The sequence below is a fragment of the Phlebotomus papatasi genome, chromosome 3 (assembly GCF_024763615.1).
Source record: "Phlebotomus papatasi isolate M1 chromosome 3, Ppap_2.1, whole genome shotgun sequence".
NCBI classification, from domain to species: domain Eukaryota; kingdom Metazoa; phylum Arthropoda; class Insecta; order Diptera; family Psychodidae; genus Phlebotomus; species Phlebotomus papatasi.
The window spans coordinates 81,244,487-81,265,139 of NC_077224.1; the positions used below are offsets into that span (position 1 = coordinate 81,244,487).

General features: G+C 35.2%; 3 protein-coding genes across 7 annotated transcripts in view; 1 reads left to right on the forward strand and 2 right to left on the reverse strand.

Annotated features, from left to right (window-relative positions):
- The window catches only part of LOC129806015 (dual specificity calcium/calmodulin-dependent 3',5'-cyclic nucleotide phosphodiesterase 1-like), a 455,456-nt gene that overhangs the window by 358,252 nt on the left and 76,551 nt on the right, over nucleotides 1–20,653 (forward strand). The window lies entirely within an intron of this gene.
- On the reverse strand, nucleotides 85–10,819 carry LOC129806019 (alpha-glucosidase-like). The gene is made up of 3 exons (XM_055854314.1): nucleotides 10,645–10,819; nucleotides 4,858–6,359; nucleotides 85–319 (listed from the first exon to the last, which is right to left on the reverse strand). Exons 1-3 carry the CDS (start codon nucleotides 10,759–10,761, stop codon nucleotides 190–192), a joined length of 1,749 nt encoding a protein of 582 aa, XP_055710289.1. The 5' UTR covers nucleotides 10,762–10,819; the 3' UTR covers nucleotides 85–189.
- LOC129806016 (maltase 2-like) lies at nucleotides 10,746–20,196 on the reverse strand. 3 transcript variants are annotated; one of them, XR_008752142.1, is made up of 5 exons: nucleotides 19,132–19,981; nucleotides 16,630–16,911; nucleotides 15,954–16,552; nucleotides 11,301–11,500; nucleotides 11,113–11,179 (listed from the first exon to the last, which is right to left on the reverse strand). XR_008752142.1 is itself a non-coding variant. In XM_055854310.1 (4 exons), exons 1-4 carry the CDS (start codon nucleotides 19,924–19,926, stop codon nucleotides 10,978–10,980), a joined length of 1,878 nt encoding a protein of 625 aa, XP_055710285.1. In that variant the 5' UTR covers nucleotides 19,927–20,196; the 3' UTR covers nucleotides 10,746–10,977. The 3 variants fall into 3 exon arrangements, 2 of the variants coding, with proteins under 2 accessions (XP_055710285.1, XP_055710286.1); XM_055854310.1 differs by lacking the exon at nucleotides 11,301–11,500 and having other exon boundaries at nucleotides 10,746–11,179; nucleotides 19,132–20,196; XM_055854311.1 differs by lacking the exon at nucleotides 11,113–11,179 and having other exon boundaries at nucleotides 11,252–11,500.

A 20,653-nucleotide genomic window follows, 5' to 3' on the forward strand; every position in this document is an offset into this window, starting at 1 on the left:
CAATCAATGCGATTAATTCCATTGACAATCAATTGTTTTTCAGAGATATAACACAATTGCACAATTGAGATTAAAAAAGGTTCATTCTCAAATTTTGGGACTATAGTACACATCTTGATAGCCCATTGTTCATTTTATTGCACTAAAATACAGATATATAACACTCTTTTTTTCCCCCCCAATTCTTTATCAACAAATCAATATTTTTACAAATACGAGCAACAGCAGACTTATCGCCGGTGATAGAAGATTACCAGATGCTTTTAGTACCAATGCGTCATAGGGTCCCAATGTCACGTTGCCAATGCTGATGATATTTCTGGAAGAGGGAGAAAATTGAACAACAGGAAGTTAGCCCTATTGGAGAATAAATAAAATATAAGCTTTATTGATATACTGGGCCATTATGTAGGCTGTATTGTACGGCTTTTGGATTACAAAGTCTTTGATGTATCTCAAAATATTTCAAGCGGAAGTAGGATACCTTTGAATTCGGGTACTTTTGAAAAAGGGGAGCCTTATCTTATAGTGGCACAACGTTCCAAAGAGAAACCAGGGACATGATATTTCCTATGTTTCCCATATGTTTCTTGCGAGCCGAAAAAACTTTTGAGTTTATTAACTGTTTTCTGTCATTGTAAAATGAATTAGCAAAAACTACTAATACAAAATAAAAGCCAATTTAATAACGAAGAGGCAACCGAAAACCCTAAATTGACAACTTACGTAGTTTTGGAGATATCTCGTGAAATGTGTACGAAAACAGGGATAAAATTACACTAAAACCGGTCGCATTTTTTCAGAGCTAATGTCATCCCCCTGAAAGGAATTTAGACCTTTCCTCAAGAAGATTTCTAGATACGAATTATTATTTTTTTCTTACACAGGTATAGGGGCGTTATCAGTCCCATGCCTGTAGAATCGAGTGCAGTGAAGGTCACTGGAACACTTTTAACATTAGAAAAATTTCTGGTGACCTAAAGGGGATTCGAACCCAGGACACTGGCATCATAGACCGACTGCTGTATCACTTGATTCATTGAGTGCTCGACTCTTATCTTAACGTATCATAAATGTAATTGGTTTATTATGCGAAATTATATTAAGGTGAGGTCCAGTACCATTTAGAAATACAATAAAAAACCCTATTTCAGAGGTGCTTCATTTGAAACACTCCCAACAGCTGGTGCTCTTACCAATTACACTACGACATCCCCACACAAAAGAAGACATATTTCGTCAAATTGTGTGTAAATGTTTGTGAATTCCTGGTAACTTACAAAATGTTTCTAAATCTTACAACCCACAAGTAAGTTTGTAAATGTTTGTAGTTTTTCCACAAACATTGTTCGTTGCATGATCACGTGACGAGTATTTATTGCTCTTTTACAAGCACTTATTCTTATTGTTATTATTATTATTATTATTATTATTAAACAAACAATATAAGGTGTGCGAAATTTTGTCACTTGTTTGGTAATTTTTAGTTTGTAAAAGAATAAAGTGATCATTTTACAAACAATGTTTATGAAAAAAAAGTACGAACTTTTACGAACTTTTTAGTCGCTTATATGATTTACAAGAATTTGTAAGTCCCTAGAAAGAATTCACAAACTTTTACAAACAATTTTGCAAAATATTGTTTTTTTCTTTGCAGGAATAAATAAAACAGGATACGAATCCAAGTGTAAAAGCCTAGGGGCCCAAATAGCCTCAGGCTGATCTTAGAGAATATTTAGCCTGGAAAATTTCACAGTAAAGGATTAGATAAAGGAAATTTATGAAAAAGACTACTAATCGATGATTCTAAACCTTCAGTGTATGACAGTTTCGGATAAACCTTTACTGTTAAATTTTACAGGTTAAAAATTCTCAAGGATCAGCCTAAATCTATGTGTGCGCTTAGCCTATCTGGGCCCTAACTTTCAAAATGCTCAAATTCACAACAGTTCAAAAAGTCTGTAAATTTTCCCCAAATATTTATTTTTAGTAGTCTTGCTTTCTTACTTTGATTTTTTTTCTCGTTTTCTGGTCAGGAAGATTTTTTTTCTCTTTAATGATGCAGATGGCTTATACAACCTGAGAAGGAGTTTTCCACCGTTTTACTCTGGAGTAGGTTGGTCACCAACACTCAGACGCAATAGAATACTTCCTGACCACATTCATTTATTTATTTATTTGTTTATTATTTATATGTATCTCTGGAATTTTTTTGTGTATTAAGCTTTCAAGAGTGCAAGCTCAAAAGCAATATATTGAATAAATCTAAATCTAGATGTGTAACAATAATTGATTTTAACCACTTTATAAATCAACTTAAGCCAGAAGCTTAAATACTTTCCATACTGAAATGAAAGAATTACTATGGAATTTCCCAAAATAATTCATTGATATTTATTGCTGTTCATTGAATCTGAAACCTATTCAAAGCGGTTTCAATTGCCTATAAATTTTCAAACTTATCAACACCATTGATAACCAAATAATCGATTTTTTGGAGCGAGTACTGAAGACAAAGTGGCTGGAAATATTCCTCTATCAATTTCCTTTTGTATTTTTTTGTTATTTACATTTTTACTCATTATAATTTTAACAAATAAATACATTTAAATTAATTTTCTTATGAAAAAAGTTAAGTGTTCCATTTTTTTCTATAAAAATAGGTTACTCTAGTTCTGTGAGGCATAAATAACTTAAGGAGTTATGTTGGTCCCGTAGCTTGAGAAACTTCATATCTTTCTAAATCATATTTTTCCAAAAAAAAATTGTTTTATCTCCTAAGCGCGTAAAAGTACAATATTTAAACTATATGTTCTAATATTTAAATTTCAAAATTACAATCTTTTACGAAACTTACTTTTCGGTATTCACAATTGCTCAGAGTAAATTCATACAATTAAAAACAAAAAAAGCAAAATAGCTCCTATTGGATGAGTTGAACTTGTATTTTGAAGAATGATTTTTTATTTCCTTGAATACAAATTACCTTACAAGACGAAACTTTTTGTAAAATATGTTTAAAATTGTTGATTTTTATATAAAAATCTTCTAAAATGCAATTTTTTTAATCTCTTATGATTTTAAATCCCGTATGATTTTAAATCATCTGTTATTAGGAAATATTTGGTTTCTGATATATCTGCTCTATCTACGAAAAGGGTTCAAAAATCGCATCTCAATGGCTGAATTTTTAAAGTTTTTTAATGAAAATTTCAGAAAATATAGTTAACATATTGTGCTTTTATGTGCTTAAGATCTTGATTTACATTTTTTTAGTTAATTAAAGAAAAATAGGAAAAATATGCTCTTATATTTGTCTTCCTGACCTATGTAACCCCTTAAGGAGTAACATCTACTGTAATACTTAAAATTAGCGGTTTATTGAAATCGTGGAAGTAGCTATAAGATTTTCAAAAAATCATGGCTTTGGCGTTCTGCATTTTGACTGGAATCCCTCAAGCCGTATGTAATAATCTCTGAAAAGTTCACATTGATCCTTTTAATAGCAAAGGCACAAAATATATTCAAAAAATGACCGTTAATTTTGAACGTTCTAGTAGATGTTACCCCTTAAATATCAAAATGATATCGAAATAGGTGTGATTATAAGAAATCACACCTGTCCCAAAATGTAGTGGATTCCAGTCATTCACTTCATTAAATACGAAAATATTAGTAAAAAATAAGCTTAAAAAGCTCAGATAATCGATTTAGTGCATAACTCAACCGTTTTGTATCGACGCATCCGAATTATTTTACTGCTCGAACTCTACGGAGTGAGAAGTATATATAGTCTCTTGATTTTTTCATCCCTCTCCCAATTTCCACTTTCCATTTTCCGTAAACACCTTTTCTTAACAAATCCTCGCGTTTAAAACGATTTCTGAGTGAAATGTCCAGTGACGAGGGAAATAAAAGATTTTATTTGAGGAACTACTTTTACCGCGTTTTCACTCTTTAATCATCAATGGCTAAACGACAATATCCGCCTCTTTGCCTTCTGACTGGAATCGATCATCTCTGATGATGACTATTTCCAGCTATATCTACTTCCCGCTGAAAACCCGACTGCTCAACTTCCATTACACATTTCAAAGTGGATATAACACTGAGAAATGTCGTCACGCTATTTGTCCGTCTGTGCGTCTATCGGTCTGTCCGTTGGTCCGTCTGTCCGTTTGTCCATTTGTTCCGGCTGTCGCTACTCGCTACCTCTAGAGGCCAAACGGTAAGAAGTAGCGACCTCTGACTATCAGGGGACCCCTTCCTATAAATAGACTCAAAGATCGTTAACGTACTCCTCATCTTCCCCTACCCCTCCCTGTCCCCTACAAAACCATGTTTTTTGGTATTACTGGAAAGCACATCATGCGATTTTTTTCTTTACTGGATATGTTTTACGGATTACCCAAGCGGACAATATTAAATTAACCATGTGCGAAAATACCCTTAAATCATTACTAATAACGGTTTTTCAAGGTTAAAGGTTAAAAAGGGCTCTAGAGGGCGCATTTATCTGGCGAATGGGATCATGTTTCGGCACGATGAAAACGTCTTGGAATTTCCGACAAAACCGAATCGGTTTCAATCGGTTTTGAACCAGTAATGAACCAATTCATAAATGATTACTAATTTATATACGAAATTCAATTAAATTACTCCTGAACTGATGTATATTTTCGAGTTCGAGCAGTTTGCAAAGCCTGGGACGCTTTGCCATTCCACTTTCCGAAAGATTTTCCAATTAAACAAAATGTAGGAAATATCCAAAATGTTGCAACAACATAGACTTCCTAAAACGATTTTTTGGAAATAGGTTTAGGTTAAAACCCGAAAGCCGTATTGAGTCAAACTTACCCTGACAAATGTTTAGATTCCACCGGAGATGCTATGACCTCCAGAGTGTCAGGAAGTGATGCAAAGACAGACAAATCGACAATTTCTTCTTGGTTGTGGTAGTTGAGGACTACAGCGTAGGTAGGATGTCCGGGTAGGAATCTCAAGTATCCAAGAACTCTCTCCCCCAGGATTTTCAAAAGAAAATCTCCATGGGCGAAAGTATCCTCCTTCCTGAGTTCTGAAAGTTTGGTGTAGTGCTTGAGATGGCTGAGTTTCTGACTGGTTTGCTGCTGTACATTCCTGGTCACATAGCCAGGATGAACAGGTAGCCAGGTTTTTGAGCCACTGGTGAATCCTGCAAAAGCCGTGTCGTCCCACTGCATTGGAGTCCTGTTGGGGTCACGACTGTCCCAGAAGTCAAAATCGCGGAAATCGAACATTCCTATTTCCTCGCCGTAGTACGTGATACTTGTGCCGGGCAGAGTGAGAACGAGGGTGTTCATGAGGCCGATCCTTTCAGCACCAAGGCGACTGGCAATGCGAGAATGGTCATGACTTCCTGCCACCCAATTTGGGGTGTTCCCTGATGGCATGTTATCGAGCCATTCGTCAATTTTCTCCTTAATCCGCCGCACCGAAGTGTCCCAGTGCACATCGTTAATGAGGCCAAAGTTAAAAGGCATATGAGCACGCTGAACACCTGACTCAGACTCATAGTACATCATGGTGAATGTGAGATTAGCATATGCTTCCGTCATTAAGATTTTTGCATCAGTACCGTGTTCGGCTGCAAAATCATCCACAACCCTCCTGAATTGCTCAACTACTCCATATGTGTCCATCAAGTCTTTCGTATGGATATGATTTAGATAGTCATATGACCCAGGTTCTCCCCATCCCGACAGTGGTTCATCCTCCAATCCAGGACTCTCAAACATATGATTAATGGCATCCAGACGAAAGCCAGCTGCCCCACGTTCCAACCAAAATATCAACACTTCCTTCATCTCCTCCAGCACTAGTGGATTCCGATAGTTCAAATCCGGTTGTTGGGGATAGAACTGATGCAAATAGTATTGACCCCTCTCCTCAACCCATGTCCATGCCGGCCCCCCAAATACAGAAACCCAATTATTTGGCGGAAGGTGATTTCCCTGCTCATCCTCACGGCCATCGTGCCACACGTAGAAGTCTGTATAGGGTTCTTCCCGCTTCACAGACTTCTCAAACCATTCGTGTTTGTCACTCGAGTGATTTGGCACAAAATCCAGCATGATTTTGATTCCTAAATCATTGGCCACACTTATCATTTCCTCGTAATCAGCCATTGTGCCGAATTCATCGTGAATTGCCTTAAAATCCGACACGTCGTACCCATTGTCAACCATTGGTGATTGAAAGCACGGACTCAACCAAATGGCATTGATCCCGATGCTCTTAAGGTATTCCAATTTCGATGTAATCCCCTGCAAATCACCCACACCATCCCCGTTGGTGTCTTTGAAAGATCTGGGGTAGACCTACAATTCAGAAATAAAAGTATAAAGTTTTGCAAAGTACTAAAATACTTTTACTTTCTTGATAACTCGATCAATAACACCTTGTATATTTACTTAAATCCTTCTCCTTGTTAAAGTTATGCTCTATTAAGAACACTCTAGCATATCAATTTGAATAGATTAATTGAAAATTATATGACTATTGTGGTAGTTCTTATGACTTTGTCAAGAAATAGAAGAAATATGACACGCAATTGTAACATTATTTATTGATGTACCAGGCATATGCTCAATATATCATGTGCATATAGCCTATAATTTAGATGTTCGAAGAAAGTAAATAGGTTCTCAATTCCATCAGCAAATTGAAGAGGATAGTAATTGATAGGTAGGGTGACGCACTTACTTACAAAAATCAATATGTCATTTATTGCATTAGAACCATGCCTTAGTCACAATTATATGTTAATGGAATAATCATTTTCTTTACCTAGAAGGGTTGTTTCTAAAATAAACGAGTAATTCAAACCGTTAAAAAGCGGTATTTTTTGGTGTTACTCACCGTAGATGCTGGTGACTTTATCCTTACAATGCTGTTCGTAAGCTTTTCTTTGATTCGGACAAAACGGATTAACCAGCAAAAAGTAATAGTATTTTTTTTAATTTTCTAACAAGGATCGTTATTGCAGATACGGCTAATTCGACACATTTCAATCCCAGTCGACGGCCATATCCCAAAATTCGTTATTCTCTTGTAACGACCAGCCTATCTCTACCATCCCCGTATGGATGATGAAAGGTTGCTTTGGAGCTCTTATTCTTAGGTAACTATCCTCAATCTTCAGTGAGTCATAATCAGTCGCCATGAACGGTTCGTTCTCCGGGAGTGCAAAATTGTAGGCAAATTTAGTTCTCAAATTCTTCTTTAAATCGTGTTATTTTATTAAAGTGAGCCCTACCAGGGCTTGCATTTTGTTTCGTTGAAAATAAGATACACTAGTAAATTCTTCAAAGAAACTTCTCAATTCAAAACTGGTTTAATATCGATTTAGTACCACTTCAAAACCACAGCCTAAATCCCGAAAGCCTAAATACCGAATGTTTAATATCCTGAAAGGGCTGAAATTATATTAAGGATAATCTATAGAATAATTTCCCAAAACATTGGATTTTAGCACATTCGGGATTTTGGCGTTCGAAATTTTCGCTTTCGGGATTTTGACTGGGACCCCTTTCCGACAAATCCAAACTTGGCCAAATCGGTTCAGAAGTACTCTTTCCAGAATCGTTTTTAACTTTAAACTTTTGAAAATATTTAGTAACAAAGAATGTGAACTCTAGTCATTTTCGTGTATAGACAATATTTGGTTTGGACTACGACTATATTTAATATACTAATATATTTATCTTTATTAGTTCTGAACCCGGCAAATGAAATTTTTCATTACGTATAAGATAAAGTGTCCTCGCTCGACCGGTAGATTTATTTATTCAATTTATTTATATTTGTTATAGTATTTTTGCGTATGATCTAACATTAATAGGTTAATTATTCCATGAATTATACGAACTAATGACAAAATGACACCGGTCGAATTGAGGACCCCAGTCGAGTGAGGGTACTTTACCTTAATTCGTAAAAAAATGTTTGTATCAGGCTGATAAATATTTTATAGAAAGAGAAGTATTTCCCTCAAATAAAAATTGGTTTCCTTAATATTCCTTCTAAGGCAAACTGAAACATTCTACTATCTAATTCTAACCGTGGCTAATACTACCCCGGTCTCTCCTACACATTTTAGAGATCAAAAACGTTTCATGAAATGAAAATTTACATCCCTTTCCAAAAGGTTTTGCATAAATCGATCCTATACTATCGCATTCGAATTTGGATTGAACCAAATTGAATTTTTTTGATATTCAAAAGAAGAAGAAGAGTGCGAAAGACTACAATAGACAAAACGTTTGAGAAAGAATGGGGTGCGACTTTTGATTTCATGAAATTCTCTTGATCTAAAAGTTCTACAAAACCGTTTAAGATATTCAAACTGACACTTTTTACTGCTCGAACTTCAAAGAGAGAGCACTATATAGGGGAAAGTGGCCTGCCTTTGAACGCGGCAACTTTTAAATGCTTCAATTTTTCTCTTATTTCCCAAAAATAAAATTCCATTTTCTTAATCAAAGTTAATAGAAAATAGTTAATACTATTAACTATATTTCACAAAATAGAATTTTTGCTTTTAGAAATAAGAGAAAAACTGAAATATTCAAAGGCTGTCGCATTCAAAGGCAGATTACTTTCTCCTATAATCCCTTTGTCACGCTGTTTGTCCGTTGGGCCGTTACCACTCCCAGAGTGCAAACAGTTAAAGATAGAGACTTGGGATCTCCAGGGAACCCCTTATAAATCAATTCCGGGACCATTATCATGCCCCTTATTGTCTCCCTACCCATCCCCTTCCGCTTCAAAACCTTGTTTCTTTTGGGATTGTTCGAAAACACGTGGTGCGATTTCTTTAATTTTTGAATATGTTTTAGAAATCATCCAGGCGGATATTTCGTTATTAAACGAAAATACGATTGAATCATTCCTAACAACGGGTTTTCAAGGTCAAAGGTTAAAAAGGCTTTGGAGAGTGTATTTCTAAACCAAATTTCTGATAAACTTCAGCCGATTTCAATCGAATATGAACCGGTAATTTACCGGTAATGAAGCGATAAGTATTTTTTCTTCGAAAATCAATTACATTATTCTTAAAACATTTACGGGATTTTTTGAGTGATTTCTGGATCAGTTCAAATCGGTTGAGAACCGGTAAACGGTAAATGATGCGGAAGTATTTTTAGGGCATAATCATAATCATATTAACATGAAAAGATAAGAAAAAGCTCTAGAGAGCGTATTTATCAGGCGAGTGGGTTCATGAATTGGAAATTTCCCTTGAAATTTCCGACAAAACTGAATCGGGTTCAATCGGTTTTGAACCGATAATGAAGCGGTTCACAATCGATAATTAATTTTTATACGAAATTCAATCAAATTACTCTTGAAGTATATTTTGAGAAATATTTTGAGGGATATTGTGAATCGGTTTAAATCGGTTTAGAACCGACAAACGATAAATGATGCGAAAGTAATTTTGGAGTATAGCATCTAAGTCACGAGTTCGAACACTTCTTAAAACCTCTAGGGGAATTCTATAATTTTCGTGACATTGTCACGCGTGAGTTCTAAACCTGACAATGCCATTTGAGCTTTATGTGTCATATCATATGAGTTCGAAAATTCACTTCATTGAATTTTTAATGAAATCCCTTTACTTGATGATTTTATGAAAATACAGTACGTCTTGGTTGATTTGTTTAACAAAATTCATTGTCATTTGAATTGCCAGAAATCTCAAATATGTGACTTCTGACAATGCCACGTGAGCTGAAATGGCAATGTCATGGCTACAGAATCGCATTTTCGAAAAAGCTCTCCTAAGATTCGAATCCAATTTGTCATATGGCATTGTCAGAGCGTTACAGAATTCCCTTCCTGGGACACTTTGCCCATCTTGCAAATTTTTTGGCTTGATCTCACAATCTCACGAACTCTATTTTTGCTAAAATCTGGAGTTCCCTTGTCTTTGCTTTAAGGAAATCTTTTAGATTTTTTTTAACAAGTTGATAGTTTTCGGATTTATTTTTCAAATAACCTTTAAGATTGTTTCACAGACTTTCTAGGTTTATAGTCAATTTTATCTAAATCGAAGATGATTTATGGAGGGGTCCCCACTGATCCGAAATTACTATTTCTAACTAACTGACCTATAAATCCACACGATAAATTATGGCAATAAATAAATAATTTCGTATTACCCAACTTGTTATTAGAGAAAAATTCTGAAAATTTATTACGCATTAATTCGTCATAAAAGTTGTATCGGTTCTTGTTAAAAGCATTTAAACTTGTTATAGCTGGAGCTGATCGGCTTTCGCAGACAGAAAGAAGTAGCAATTAAATAAATACTGAAATGAATGACAAGGTAATTGAGGCCAAAAACTTATTCTTGCTAGCCAGCAATAAACAGAGAATTCTCATTAAACAATCACTTCCTCTTGAAGATAATCAGGGTTCTTTTTCTATTCAAACAAAATGTGAGAAACGATAAGATCTCAAGTTATTGCACAATAGGCAAAAATAAAAAAAAGTTTCATAACAATATGACAAAACACTTCAGTCATTTTCAAATAAATCACGAGTTTATTGAAAATGCCACTAACATTTTCTAGTGACCAGATCAGATTGATTAGTTACCTGATAAAAAGTCGCGTGCTCGTACCACTGTTTGCTGTATTCTCGGCGAACTTCAACTTGAGCAGGTGATGAGATGTAAATTGTGCAGAAAAAGACAAAAATAATTAACTTGTACATTTTATTATTCGGTCAGATTAATAAAGTGTCCATTCGTGTTGCTACCACATTGCCAACTAATGAAATTAGGATGAGGGCCTTTCAAATTCAACTTGGCTCTTATCTCAACAGATAGAGCTTGTATATTTCGCGATGACAGTAAATTACAAGTGGCCATAAAGTGGAGAAATCAATAGCCGATATCTCCTACGAGGCTCATCATGCTCATAATATGAGTCACAGGCATTTAGGTAAATAGTGCCAATTGAGATAGTTATTTAGAATGACGATCGTTATCAGAAGAATGGCTACTTGAAGGACTTCCTTCAGGCACTCTGACCAGGCTGACCGAGGATGAGATCTGTCCTCCTCTGATGATTCTGTTGCAACAAAACAGTCCGAGGGTTGAAGATTTGCATAATGCGATGAAAATGTGTCACTGTTGCCAAGAAGTTGATAGGAAGAGAGAGCATAAGAAAAACAAACGATGAAATGAAAGAAAAATGAGAAATTGCAATTAAAATTCATAATTTTAATCCAGTTATTAAGAGAAACATTACTTCAAGCGTTCTTCATTCTTTTCTCATCATCGCACTTCGTCTTAAAGTTTAATTGAATTGGAAGTTTTTAGTAGCATAACACAGCAAGGATGGACAAGACACAGAGTATGATTGCGACTTTGGGTGAATTTCCATTCGATGTTGCCACCAAGGCGTCATATCTATACATCGTTAGATTACTCGTGCGCAGAATTTGGTCACTGCACAATAAAATGATTATTTAACAGTCAAAACAATTGATTTTAGAAACATGCAAGTGCTTAAATTTATATCATATTTATGAAACAAATAAAAATGATTAACAATAATGAATGTTAGAGCTTAAACTGAGGATTATCGATTTTCTAAATTTCTCTGGCCTCTATCACAAGCCAAGATAGGGTAAATGTGCCAAATTTCGGCATAGCTGCATGCAAGCGCCAAGGTTTTAAATTTGAAATGGTATATTTTTATTACTAGGATAAGTGTGCCAAATTCCGGCCAGCTTGCAATTCCGACCACCTTTTTTGTTCCTCGAATTTCCATGAACTTTTAGATTTTACGTACTCTACAGATTATACAATGCAAAAGAATATCAAAAAATGTTCGACAAACGAGATGACGTGAAAAAGATATTGGAAGAAAACCCGAAGGGAAAGGAACTATGAGAATGAAGGTGGCCGAAATAGGGCACCAAAGCCATGTCTACATTTTTATTCATTTTAGAATGTATTAAGAATGATTTTAGTAAACTCTTTACAAGGTTCCAAGCAACACTCTTACAAAAGAAAGAATAAAAAAATCAATTTGTATTTAAAATATTACATTTCAAACTTGAGACTTTGATGCTTGCATGCAACTATGACGGAATTTGGCACACTTACCCTAATTGTCTTTTTTGTTACTCTCTCAGGAATGTTGCTTGAAACCTTGTAGATAGTCTCTAATTTTTGTATTATCTAAAATCATTCTTAAAACAGTTTAAAATGAATAAAAATGTAGACATAGCTTTGGTGGTCTATTTCGGACACCTTCATTCTCATACTTCTTTGCCCTTTCGGAATTTGGTACACTTCCCCTACAGTTATAAAACTCAGCTTTAAATATTTAATTCAATACAAATCTATTTAGAAAACGAGGAGATATATTGAAAGTCGTAAAATAGGAGAGAGTGGTATTGTTTCATACACCTACTGTTCTTTAAAACCATTTCATAAAGCAAATAAATATAATTCTGTCCAGTCACGGATTACTATATTCCTGGATAGTAGGTAGACATTTTTGTGTCCCATAGTAGTGCAAAGAAAGTGAATAAAAGTACGAATAAAGACGTCGTACCCTTGAATCTTGATATTCTCAAGACTGAAAATCACTTAAATCAGAGGTGAGCAAGAACCGTTTGAAACCGAATAAACGTCAAAATAAATTTTCCCAGGTAGCGTTTTGACCATTGACGTACAAGTTTCATTTAACGTTTGTTCGGTTTCAAACGGTTCTTGCTCACTTTTGACTTAAATCTTACATTTTCATTCCTCAGCATCAAATCGCATCATTCCTGCGTGCACTTTTAGTTGGTTTGTTTGCACTACTATGAGACACGAAAATCTCTACCTACTATCCAGGAATATAGTAATCTGTGGTACAATACAAAAATATTGAATGATGGGAAAAGTTTTTCAGGCTTCGCTGACACTCTACTTTTAAACATTTTATATTTTTTCTATATTCCTTATTTAATTTAACTCTTTTTTCTTTTCAGGTAATGTGGGACTTATTATTATCCAAGGGAAGAGTACCAGCGATCGGCAGTGTTCCTGGGATTGTCAGGTTATTACCATAATGTTGCATCAATTCAAATGAATTTTCAAAAATTATTTGCTAATTTTTCCCATTGAACTCTCACAAGAATGCAGTGAGAATAAAACAAATTTTCCGCGAAACATCTGATTAAATTTATTACGATCCGAGGTACAGAGTAGGGGAAAGTACTCTCCCTTCGAACGTTCATGCCTTTGAATAATATGAATTTTCTTTTAGTTTTCCTAAGACACTTACACATTTATATTAAATATTAGTTGTCTTATCATCAATTGTTTGATAATTCAGTAATGATATAGTGTAAATCTCTTATGAAAAACAAAAGAAATTCACATTATTCAAAGGCATGAACGTTTGAAGGGAGAGCACTTTCCCCTACATAATTGCAATCACATCTATTTTTTATTAATTTATTAAAAAAGAATTAAATTCAAATGCACAGTATAGTAGTTAAGTGGATCACTAATATACCGAAGAGCATACACAAAAATACCAAATTATATTTTGAGGCTTATATTATCAACTAAATATCGAGCATGTCTTAACACTCCGATCGGAGGTGCTCTTCCCTTATCAAAATATATTGCCACAAGTCGGATACATTGAAGGAATAAGGGAAAAATATGAAGTGTTAGAAGCTAGAATTTATTTACCTCTTTATGGTCCTATTCCAATTAAAAAGGAATATGTTGTCTTAGCACTTTACTGTTCTCAAGTACTTCTGCATTATCGACTTTTCTAGGTAGTGGTTCTTATCTTAACTGTTTTCAACAATAATTGTGTCGTGACATGAGCAAACACAAAGAAAAGTCGATAATGCAGAAGCACTTGAGAACAGTAAAGTGCTAAAAAGACTCGTTCATTTTCATTGGAATAGCATCTTTAATTCCTTCCTTTTTATAAGAATGTTGATTTCTATTCTCACAAAAACGATTTGCAAAATGTCCACCTGGATCTTGTAAAAATCTCGTCATAAGAATGTTGTTTCTCAACCTGACAAAATTTTTCCATATTCCGTATAGAAGAATTGGAGGAATTGCTTTTTGCTGATTTCAGGAAACGTAACCGTGCTATCACACTAGGATTCTTTCAATTTGTAAATTCAATTTAATTTTCAGATGATTTGTTCCTATGCGTTATTTTGCACTAAAAACCAATTGAATTGATAGATCTTCACTTATTTATTAATAAAAAGTAGTACTTGGTCCAAAAAAACCTGTTTAAATATGTTAAAATAGCATAAATGTGGTTGCTCAAATTAATATGAATTCAGCAAATTAAAATGTTAAAATTGCTCAATAGTTTCAATTTTATTGCAGTAAAATAAGTAGTATTTTGAAGAAAATTATTCTTGTTAAATTTATTTAGTCGTAGTTAATATTATTTGTGGCCAAAAAATAAGATAAGTACAGTGTTTTAGTCAGGGGGGTGACATTAGCTCTGAAAAATGCGACCGGTTTTAGTGTATTTTTTCCCTTGTTTTCGTACACATTTCACGAGATATCTCCAAAACTACGTAGGTTTCCAATTTAGGGTTTTCGGTTGCCTCTTCGTTATTAATTTGGTTTTTATTTTGTATCAGAATTTTTTTCTAATCCATTCTACAATGACAGAAAACAGCTAATAAACTAAAAAGTTTTTTCGGCTCGCTAGAAACATATGAGAAACATAGGAAATGTCATGCCCCTGGTTTTAGTGATAAACTTGCATGAAGTGAAGTTTAAGTATCAGGAGTAATTTATTAAGTTCCTCCAAAGCCATACGAAGGAAATTGTTGTGTTAAGAAATCTCAGTTGGGAGTTGGGACGACTTCATACAGATTTTCAATAAGACTGTACGAGAGTCGCTGCAATAGCCCTAAGATAACAGATAAGTGACTTATAATACATTTTAAGCGGTGGCAGCCATAATCCCGAAAGCCAAAATCCCGAAAGCCGAAATCCCGAAAGCCAAAATCCCGAATTTTTAAAATCCTGAAAGGGATGAAATTATATGGAGGAAAATGTTTAGAATAATTTTCCAAGACACAGAAGATTTCCCTTTGCCTCCAGCAAGCGCGAGTGAAATCGCGGGAGTAGCTCTGACACTTTTAAGAATTCGGGATTTTGGCTTTCGGGATTTTGGCCCATTCGGGATTTTGGCTTTCGGGATTTTGGCGTTCGGGATTTTGGCTTTCGGGATTTTGGCTTTCGAGATTTTGACCGGGACCCATTTTAAGTACTATCACACATGTTCCGGAGTTATTCACAATCAAAAATCTCGCGACACTATTTAAAATTGAGCAAATTTCTTGCAAAATGTGTCCTGGCTGTGAGAATTTTCAAGTAAATTCTAGAAATTTTAATGCTCAATTGGCTCAATTGAATTTAAAATTAAAACGTGAAAAATCCTAGTGTGATAGCACCATAATAAAAATCCGAAAATCGGCACATTTTCAAGCACACTTATTGTTAAATTTAATAAATAATTAATAAATAATAATTAATTTTAGTAATTTATTTTGTTAACATTGCTTTTTAGTCCTACAGTCCTTGCATCAATTAACTGGTTTTACTTAAATCCTAATTAGTATAGACTTTTTTGCAATTTTATATCTTTCAAATATTCCGTTTTATTAATATTTAATACAGAATATTTAAAATTATTAAATCCAACCAGATTTTGGGAGTATGAAACTAGTCTGTACATGCTTGTCAATAAGTTGAACCTGCCATTAGAATTTCATGCTCAAATGTCAAGTTAAACGCTCTTGACAGCTGTCAAGATGCATTTATATTTAAATTCAAACCAAAGCTCGTTTTGTCAACTGCATTTAGAAGAGGGTGAAAATGAGATTTTGTCGTGTGATGAACTTACCCCGATCGATAGTGGGAGTGTGAGGCGGCTGTTACAATGCGCAATTTAGCCGGCAATCGGTGGAAAATTCTCGCAAGATTTACCGTCTCTTCCTGATCCGATAAATTTATGACGACAACAAATAAGTGATGGTCATTTAGTTCTCGCGTGTAAGCCAGAATATTGTCGTTCACTGCCACCGGAGTGAAGTCACCGTAAATCATCGTGGGGTGGCGTCTCAAATCCGTGAGAGCCCTGTAGACACTGTAGTGACTTCTTTCACTCGACTTCTGTCGCTCCAGGTTGACGGTGCGGTAGTTTGGGTGGATTGGTAGCCACGTGCTGGCGCCAGATGAAAATCCTGCATTCACATCTGAGCTCCACTGAAAAGGTGTCCTTTCGGGGTCACGTGTGAATTTCATGAAAAGAGATGAATTAGTATTGCAAGCAGCTGGATCCCTAGTATCATCCCAAGAAATCTCCGTATTGTCCTCCATGCCAATTTCCTCTCCATTGTATGTCACACTGATACCAGGTAGGGTGAGGAGTAAGGTATTGAGAGCATCTACACGCTCTCGCCCAAATCTGCTGGCAACTCTCGGTTGATCGTGATTTCCCAGCTGAAAGGAATGCCATGAAGAAAATGATGGTCCTTATGGCAAAGTGCCAAATATCCTCAATAAAAGTGTCAACTTACCACCCAATTTGGCGTGGAATCGAGAGGCTTATAAATCATCCACTTAGAGATGGCATAGAGGAAATCCCTGGCTGTGGAGTTGCCATTGAGATCGGTGATCAGAAGAAAATTGAAGGGGATATGGGCTCCATGCTGTCTGCCATCACTCGATCCATACCACTTCATTGTGAATGATATATTGGCATAAGCTTCGGTCAGCATGATTCTGTCATCACCACCGTTCTTCTCTTTGAAGTCATCCAAGAGATTACGCCAGTGGTAAATCATCTCGTAGCTTTCAAGCTTTAATACGGAGTGCGATAAATTGAAACATCGACACGAAAGTGGCATTAAAATATTTTAATTGTCTCTTTATGAAATTTAAGAGGTCTTCTCAGAATCTTTAGGGAAGACTGGGGCAAAAAGTCACAAAACGGATATTTTATTTTTCCACACTGAGAAAAAACGGGGGTTCGATTAACTTTTTTTTCCTCATAACTTTAACACTTTTTAGGTGTAAAAATATATTAACATTTTTTAATGTTAATTTTACACCTTTTTAAGGGTAAAATTAACATTAAAAAGGGTAACTTTAACCCATAATAGACCTAAAAACCATAATATTTACACCTTATACCGATTTCGGATTAATACTGCAGGGTAAATAAAGATTTCCGGAATGTTATTTTAACTTTTTCGAATTTTTCTCAGTGCATAAGTTACTCGAGCACCTCAGAAATATCTAACTAGCGCAGTTTTATAGAAAATTTACCGCTCTACAACCTTGTGAAAGTCATTTTTCTCTATTTTGTAAGGAAATACTTTTATCGAGACGTTTCCTATAAGGCAATTTTGTAACCATTCTCAAAAATGCTGAGGCAAACACTACCAGGCATGGGGTATTATCACATTTTGATTCGCTTCATTACCAGTTTCCGTATATTTGAAAAAAAAATACCTAGACGACATATTTTCATAGGAAATTTATTCATCTACACCTTTGCAAAATATCGTTTTCTCTATCTGAACGAAAAAAGCGCTTTTCAAAGCAGCGAAACATGGCAAAGACGTTTCTTTTCACCGTGAGACATTAGAAATTACTTAGCTTTTTGTTACTTTTTGCCCCATACCTTTTGTTACTTTTTACCCCAAGAGATCGCTTTTAATAAAAGGATTTCTGGAGAAAAGAATCTTTGCAAAATTCTTAAATAGAGTAAATGTATATGCGGCAATGCCCTTGAATCATTCGTAATAGCAATTTTTCAAGATTAAAAGTTTGAAGGTTCTAGAGAGAGTATTTCTCAACCAAATCGGATCGTTTTTGAGTTCTTTCGAAAGGTCTTGGAATTTCTGACAAATCTGCACCGATTCTAATCGATTAGGAACTGGTTATGAACAATTTTGGACCGATAAATGATTTTTACTTGAAAATGAAATGTTATACTTCTACGCTATTTTAGAAGATCTTTTGACACTGAGAAAAAAACGAGGGTGCGATTAACTTTTTTTCGTCATAACTTTGACACTTTTTAGGTGTAAAAATATATCAACATTTTATAATGTCAATTTTACACCTGTTTAAGGGTAAAATTAATATGAAAAAGGGTAACTCTAACCCCTAATACACCTAAAAAGCATAATATTTACACCGATTTCGGATCAATACTGCAGGGTAAAATTAACATTTCCGGAATGTTATTTTAACTTTTTCGTATTTCTCTCAGTGGAGTGACTTATCAATCGAGTTAAATTGTCCGTGAACTGGTAATGATTGGACACTTTGTCACCCCTATTCAGTACAGTAAAGTAGCTATAAAAACGTACTGATAAAGGTAATTCTGAGGTTTAAAACTTTTTCGATCGGGATTCTTTCGCACAGTGTAACTTCTTTTTATGATTTAAAACTTGAAGAACTCTAACGAATTTGTGATAGCAAATTATGTTGAGCCGTTTTAAAGTCTAAAATTGCATGCTGACAAGGATTTGAACGGTAAAACAGTTACACACGGCTCTTCGTTATCCGGCACTTCGTTATCCGGGTGACAGCTGTCAAACACTGGCGGTTGATGTATTCAAAATCATTTTTACTAAACATGAAGTTTCTCAAGTGTGAATTAAAGTATTATTATCATTGTATCGAAGTTTTTAATACATAATTGTGATAAAAAAAATGAAACATAAGCACACCATGAAGAAAATTCTCTTGCTCCTTGTCAGACAGAAAATAAATTCACACAGCACAAAATATAAAAACCGTTGATCATTCAAAAAACCTAAATGTCATTTTGTCCCCCAGTCAGCCGGATAACGAAGAGTCGTGTGTATCGCTTTATCTAGCGCCATCTATTAGACGAATTTCTGACAAGATTTTAAAATTTAGATAGTTAGTTTTTTATTGGAAAACTAACAAAACGAAAAGAAATCGTAAATATATTTATTTTTTCAGTACTTAAAGTCTGAAAAAAAAACATGAAACAAAAATATTGCTACTGAGAAGCCCCCCATTTGACAAAATTTCTTTACCAAGTCTTTTGTGTAGTAGTGGTGGGTGTAGGAATAAGATTTAGAATCGAATTCCGTATTGGTTAGTGGTTCGTCTCTAAAATCCTCAACTTCAAAGAGATGATTCACAGCATCAATACGGAAACCATCCACCCCTTTTTCCAACCAAAACAGCAAAATGCGGTCCATTTCCTCCACAACTTCAGGATTGCGGAAATTCAAGTCGGGCTGTTCCCTCGTAAACTGATGCAGATAGAATTGTCGTCGAAATTCATTCCACGTCCAGGCTGAACCATAGAACACAGACACCCAATTATTGGGCGGTTGCGGTTCTCCATTGGCGTCCACATGACCATCATGCCACACATAGTAATCCTCATAGCCTGAAACACGATTCACCGAATTTATAAACCACTCGTGGTTGTCACTTGTATGATTTGGCACAAAGTCCAGAATAACTTTAAGACCGAGACGTTTTGCCTCTTTAAGTAAGTCCTCAAAGTCCTCCATTGTACCGTATTCGGGCTGAATGGTGGTAAAATCTGAGATGTCGTAACCAAAATCCACCATCGGTGACTGAAAGATGGGACTGAGCCAAGTGGCATTAATTCCAGTTTCTTTGAGATATGGCAATTTAGACGTGATTCCTCTGAGGTCACCAACTCCATCACCATCACTGTCCATGAAGGAGCGTGGATAGATTTGATACAAGACCCATCCACTAAGATTAGACGCATCACAAGTCACACTCACTCCACTTAGAAGCAATACAAGTAAATTGAGTCTCTGCACACAAATTCTGGTAAATTTCATCATGAAGACAAAAGTTTCACTGTCACTGAAGGCACATTATAGTGAAAATGTGCTTTTATTCCCCCCAGAGCTACCAGTGGAAAATGATTAATTTAATTAACTCTTGCGATTAATAATTAATTTTGAGCATCTACAAGTGACACGACAATGCTAATTACACTTTAATCACACAGAGTTAGTCCGTGATGCTAATACTTGCGAGATTTTGTCTCGATACTGCTCCACACCAGCCTCTTTCACGAGGCATACAGCATGGCATTTCGTCAGAAGACTGGCTATTTCTGTTTTGGTCGGCATGACAATTTGTTTACTTCGCTGAGATTCTCTTAAGCTATTTACTGAGAGATAAGAGAATTAATATTAATGATATTTATATAAACAGCCAATTAAGAAGTACTGCAATATCTTTTCTATAAACCCCATAGCCCATAGCTTTGAATTTAGCATACGACACTTGCATCAGCCATTGTCGTATAGGTATTGTCGCTGAAACACTTGCAATATAAATAAAATTATCGGCGTAATTTAAGATTTATTTGTGTTGAGTAAAGGAGCATATCACCATTTCACCGGCTAATACACAGCATAAATTCTATTAATAAAAGCGAACAAGCAATAACAAGTCCATCTAGCGAAACACAGTAGGGCAAAGTTTCCATGCTTTGTATACCGTGCTTTGAATACCGAAGCCAGAATTCTTTGATAAATTGACAAAGCTCCTCATTTGCTT